Source organism: Diadema antillarum, unplaced genomic scaffold (genome assembly GCF_040938485.1).
Source record: "Diadema antillarum isolate AM-2024a unplaced genomic scaffold, OU_Dant_1.0 scf00000186, whole genome shotgun sequence".
NCBI lineage: Eukaryota > Metazoa > Echinodermata > Echinoidea > Diadematoida > Diadematidae > Diadema > Diadema antillarum.
The window spans coordinates 723,221-728,938 of NW_027271075.1; the positions used below are offsets into that span (position 1 = coordinate 723,221).

The 5,718-nt window shown below is 45.4% G+C and overlaps 1 protein-coding gene across 1 annotated transcript; it reads right to left on the bottom strand.

Annotated features, from left to right (window-relative positions):
• Positions 1–511: 511 nt before the first annotated feature.
• LOC139723323 (uncharacterized) lies at positions 512–5,289 on the bottom strand. Its single transcript, XM_071634584.1, has 3 exons — positions 5,154–5,289; positions 2,086–3,442; positions 512–1,679 (listed from the first exon to the last, which is right to left on the bottom strand). Exons 1-3 carry the CDS (start codon positions 5,287–5,289, stop codon positions 512–514), a joined length of 2,661 nt encoding a protein of 886 aa, XP_071490685.1.
• Between the last annotated feature and the right edge of the window lie 429 nt (positions 5,290–5,718).

Below are 5,718 nucleotides of genomic sequence, written 5' to 3' on the forward strand. Positions count from 1 at the left end.
GATGTAAAACCCACTGCTGGTCTTAAAATGTTGATGGAGCATAGCATTTTCACCATGGCAATTTATGGAAATTCTGTACATTTGTGTTTCACCCCCCTCCCCCAGATTCTTAAACGTAATATTAAAACGTTTTATTATTCTTGCCCTGAAAGTTAAGACGTCAAACAGAATGTCAACAGGACTCAGAACCATCTGCACACTTATCTACAAATTACCTTGAGCGTTTTTGTTTCGTTTATTATTATCTTGCTATGAAATTATCTTCAAGGGGGACTGTAAATCCATGTACATTCTAGTGTTACACGTGCATTAAAATCATACGCACGGATATGAAACTGGTCACGTGAACTGTATTATATCAGTCTAATTCATCCATTGTTTTCCACCCCGTAAAACAAAGCAAAGCAAGACATAACGTGACGCCAGGTATGAATGCTGCGCGTTATCTCTGTGTGAAAGTACGTATTTATCGACACGTCTGGCTGCTTTGCGTGGTTGGGAGACGACACACCTAGGGGATTCTTCTCGAATTGCTCGTCGGCTGGTAGAATGGGGAGAGGAGATCCGGCTGCCGCGATCTCGGCTTCTTTCTGTCTGTCTGGCCCAACGGTTTAATCGATTGCCTCGTCTGCCTCCCGTCGAACTCGCGTCCCCGTGGATTGTCGGCGTTGGTAGACGGAGACCGATTGCTGTCGATGCTGTCGATGCTCTCTCGCTTTGGATCGTACATCCTCGGGTGCTGACGGTGGTTCGACATTCGAGAGAGCTCGCCGTCCCTCTCGCTCTCGAGTTGCAGCGTCTTGGGATTCTTCCGCGTTTGAGCCTTCTTCTGTCGCTGAGTCCGCATCTCTCGGGAGACCTCGCGGGGGATCTTGTCGGTGCCATCTCTGCCTCTTCTTGTCACATCGTGAGGATCGCTGTCTTGGTCGATGTCCCTTGACGGTTGCTTGCGTCTCATGTTATTCCTTTCCTGTGACGGCCTGGCGTTGTCTGCATCATTATGGCGAGGCATGTTTGCCTTGTGACCGTTGTTTGTCGCATAACCGTCGTCACTCTCGGCGTCATCACCGTAGTCGTCATCACTCACTGTATCGTAAGGCACATATTGCCATGGTCTTCTGTGTTGCTCGTTTGGCTCAACTGACCTCGATGGGTGTAGCCGTCGTTTGGAGTGCGATACAGAGTTGCTACCATAGTCTCTGGACTCCCCGGTCTCCCTCGTAAATATTCCCTTTCCATCCCACGAGTGCGTCGGTCTGTCAGCTCCTGCCTTCCTCGCGCGTCTGCTCCGAGCCGCATCTCTCTCATCCTCATCCGAGAAGCTTTGCGGCTTCATCGATCGCGGCTGCCTTAAGATTCCCCGCCGCGGCTCTTGCAACTTCCCGTCCCCTTGTTGCCCAGAAGTTCTCCCCTGCGGCAGGAGATCTGGCATCCAACCGTCAACGCTGCGATCACGCGTGCGCTCAACCATGGTCAACCCGTTGGCGCGCGTTCTAGGTTGCAAAGCAGAAGAATCTATGAATGCGTCTTCGTCGACTGCGTCGACATCGTTCAGAAGGTCCAAGCCGGTCTGCACCCTGAGCAGGATGAGCTCGTGCTCCAGCCTATCCCGCTCCTCCTTCTCCTCCTGGATGGCCGATTTGAGGTCCTCCACGCGACCCTGAACCTCATTCATGTGTCTGTGCAAAACGAAACAAAAATAATGTTTTTTTTTCCTTTAACCCGCGTTCTCAATATTGCTAATATTATTGCAATTACATAGTGAACCAATTTTACTTTTTTCATTACTGCCATTACTATCATTCGCAATGCATTTTGATTTATCATCATTATAGCTATCATCGATTAACATCGGACTTTGGTCATGACTAAGATGGTTTTCTCGTTCGTTGCACAGGAGGTAATAGGTTAATATAACTGATATTCCTGTGCAGCAATGTTTTAAAAAATAAGTGAAAAGAGGCAATTATAATACCATGTCCATTTGCATCAGTGCATGCTTGTGCCTTTTACATTGTGTGTGTGCATGAATATGGGTGTATATCAGTTGTGTGAGAAGCTCCTAGATAATCATGTTCAACAAACCTTGTGAATGTATCCTTTATATCCAACTCTAGTCGCAAGTCGCTGGACATAATTTGATGTCGATAGTCAATGACTTCTGACAGCTCGTGAATGTCCTTGACTCTCTTCTCCAAGATCTTCAGCTTCTCACGTAATCGTCTCCTATCCATGGGATCCCGCATTTCAACAAGCTGCTCGACCAGCCGTTGTTTCATCTTTCTGTAGCCGACCAGTTCGGCGTGCATCGCTTCCGTTGCGCTGATTGTCCGGGAAAGGTTGCCCCGCAGTCTGCGGATGCGTTGATGACGCCTCGTGAAAAAATCGACCTCGTTGGTGTCGCTGACGAGATCCATCTGTTTAAGCGCGATGGACGTCGATAATTCCTTAACGCGCTGATCGATGGTTTCGATGACAGTCGGGAAGGTGAGTGGATTCTTCGCCAGTCGCCCTGGAACGTCTCCTTCCTCCGAATTGTCCCGACGCTCCAGCAGTAGTTCAGGAGTCGCAGGCGGTGTAGGGTCGTGCTGTGGTATTTCGTTCTCATCATATTCGTCATCGCTTGATGAGGGCGAGGCAAGACGTGGCTGACGTGGAGCAGGAGTTCTGTTAACCTTCTCTGGATGCTTCGCCGGCTTACGCGATTTTCGTGGTAACTCTTCCTCTTGGCTGCTGTCCATATGTGTAGTCTGCTTGTCTACAAGAGGTTCAACGTCCTCCGCGCCCTGTGTGGTCAAGGGTTCCCTTTTCTCCCTGATCCTCTGACCTCGCAATCGCCGCCGGATCCGCTCCGCCTGATACCACCAATTCTTCGATAGTTCCACGGCCCTGTGGATCTTGCGCAGCAAGTCCGGGATGAGCCTCAGAACAGCTTCGAAGCGTTTGTGATTTGGAAAAGCGATGACGTCTTTCAGCGAATCCGGATCGAACAAAGTGGTGTTGACATCCCCCGAGTGCAGCAGCGATCCCCAGCTGACATCGACCTGCTGGAGCTGGTGAATGATCTCGAAGAGTTTCTCGCAGTCCTTGGAGATGTCGTACAGCGTCTTCACCGGCATGGAATCCTGCAGGGCTGCGTAATTGTCAATATTGGACATTACCAAGAGGGTGGAACCCCGCACAGAGGGCGCTCCACCTCCTTTTTCCACCAGCCGGATGGCCTGCGGGATCTCCTCCATCACCATCTCGTAGTAGAACTCAAAGAGCACGGAGTAGATGCGTTCGTCGAAGACGCTTTTCATCTGTTTCAGGTACTGGATGTCCTGTGCAAAAGTCATGAAGCGGTCCGACACGGTGAAGTCGTCGTTGTTCCCATCCCGTTCGGCGTACCACCTGTTGATTTGGTGATGGACTTCGTCGACAGCGTTCACTGTCTGGTTGTCTGGAACAGGGTGAAAATGATCGTAATAACAGGCAGTAAGTGAAACCCTGTGGCCAGGAACATGCCATATGTTATCGTTTAGTGCTTTCTGCTTATTTTCTTGTCCCAACAAATGCAAGTTAATGGAAAATGATAATAACGGTATTCATAATCCTCCCAGTGTTGTGCACTAATCCAGACAGTACTCCTAATTTTTAGATAACACATGATGGCCGGCCGTCAGCCCCACTGCCCCCCCCCCCCCCCCCCCCCCCCGTATGTTTCACTGGAGCCTGACTGCGGCGTGCATTAGGCCTACTTGGTAGTTGACATTCCGACGGCTGTATAATAATACATCTATGTACGTGTAGGTATCTACATTAATCATTCGCCGCAATGCAAAGTCGCAGGTTGAACTTCTATGATACACATTAATACACGCACACACACACACACACACACTCACACAAACACACACAGATCCATAGAGGGAGGGGAAGGGAAGGGGAGGGAATACTGACCCATTAGCGCGATACATATACTGCTCTACCTCCTGTTTTTAAGTTGGAAGGGTTATCAACGATTTTCAAACAGATAACAAAACCAACTAGCACAAATAAAACGCTCCCACTAAAATTATCGTGTACATGTTTAAGCTCAAAGGATCCGAAGATAACATGTATCGACGTTACGTTTGTATCAGTCAATCTAGCTGGCCATGTAAAATTTGGGGATTACAAGAGTTAATTACAAATGTAAACATCAATTTGATGACTCCTGTTGCATGATAACCAAGGCAAGTCCTGAGATCTTCAACTGTGTAGACTATGTGCAAGATCTAGTAAGTGAAGTGTAAAGGCATGTCAGTTGCTTTAACATACACTCTGTATTTGAAGATCGAAGCACAATATTAATCATAACAAGTAGAGGTTTTGGTCGGCAAACGCAATTAGCAATTAGATTACTGATGTGTAATCACAAGTGATCTGTTCAGGGTTAAAAATGTCAGGTATATTTTATTGTAAATATACAGTGTATTTTAAAATAAAAATCTAAGCTGCTCAGGACTATACCATCTTAAAAATAATGTATTTAACAGTGCACATATAATTTTGCCGATGGGGGCAAAAAGAGTTCGACACTGTAATAGAATGTGCTCAGCTTGAAGAAAAGGCACATAATTTTGTGTATTCGGTAATCACATATTCTGGACGAAACGAGGAAATATCTGCTTTCTCCTTCTTCTCATTATTATTATAAATATTTACCTGCGAAAAACAAATGACAAATAGTAAGATATGACAAATTTTTACTTATAAATTCAAGTAGGGCCTACATTCCTTGTTCTGTAACAGGCGAAGTATCACTGAAAATGCCTTATTTTGCTACGATGATGGACTTACTTTATTTTTTTTTTTTTTTTGGTGTAATCTCGCTTAACCTGTTTTGGGATTGGAACTCTTCCAATTAGGACACTAAAACATTTATGACTGATTTATTTTGCTGCTATTCTTTCCCATCCGCAGTTCACCCATTATCGATGAGTCTTCGACTGTCCTTGTTCTTTCTGAGGAATATGAAATACAGCCTCTATTTTTAATGATATCCAGCTTAATTTCTCTGCATCACTCTTACCATTCCAACTGTCCTCACTCTTTATAAGGAATGTTAAATACAGCTTCTCTTTTTAATGATATCCAGCTTAATTGAATCGGGCAATACACGGACTTACAAGGCACTACCCTGGTGAGCATGAGGTAGAGCGCACCCGTGTCGTGGCGCTCCGTAACACATTGCAGCGTGGCCTCGAAAGCCTTGATCTGGCGGTGCATAAGGTCGTTCTGCTTTCTCCTCGTCGCCCCTCGCATCTGGTCGGGATGAGTCTGGGTGAGAGAGAAGACAGCTCATTAATTGATGGACGATGAATAAAGATAATGATAATATTGATACTATATTGATGATCAAGTAATCAATTGATAATGCTAAGTGATTACTTAAGTGAGCAGATGATTATTTTGTAAATCATTCATCCATTCTATTGTGACCATCTATATTGTATTTTCTCGTATATCATTTTATTTCCTTACTCATTTTGCTCGTTCAGCACTATTCATTTTTTTTTTTTTTTTTGGGGGGGGAGGGGATAAGGATCTCTTAATCCCATTCTCACGGAAGCTCTGTCGAAGGTTGGCATTGAATCCTTTTTAATAAACCATCAATTGTTTTGATATGCATGAATAGATAAATGAATTAATGAATTATACTTAACTACTCCATAATTATTATTTTTTTTTGCT

What these genes read in the sequence shown, in the direction of transcription:
- LOC139723323 (XM_071634584.1), bottom strand. Translation starts at nt 5,289, where the DNA reads ATGCGAGGGGCGACGAGGAGAAAGCAGAACGACCTTATGCACCGCCAG. An exon ending in GCTCACCAGGGTAGTGCCTT is followed by an intron (nt 3,443 to 5,153) that starts GTAAGTCCGTGT and finishes ACCCTGTTCCAG; the next exon opens with ACAACCAGACAGTGAACGCT. An exon ending in ATAAAGGATACATTCACAAG is followed by an intron (nt 1,680 to 2,085) that starts GTTTGTTGAACA and finishes CGTTTTGCACAG; the next exon opens with ACACATGAATGAGGTTCAGG.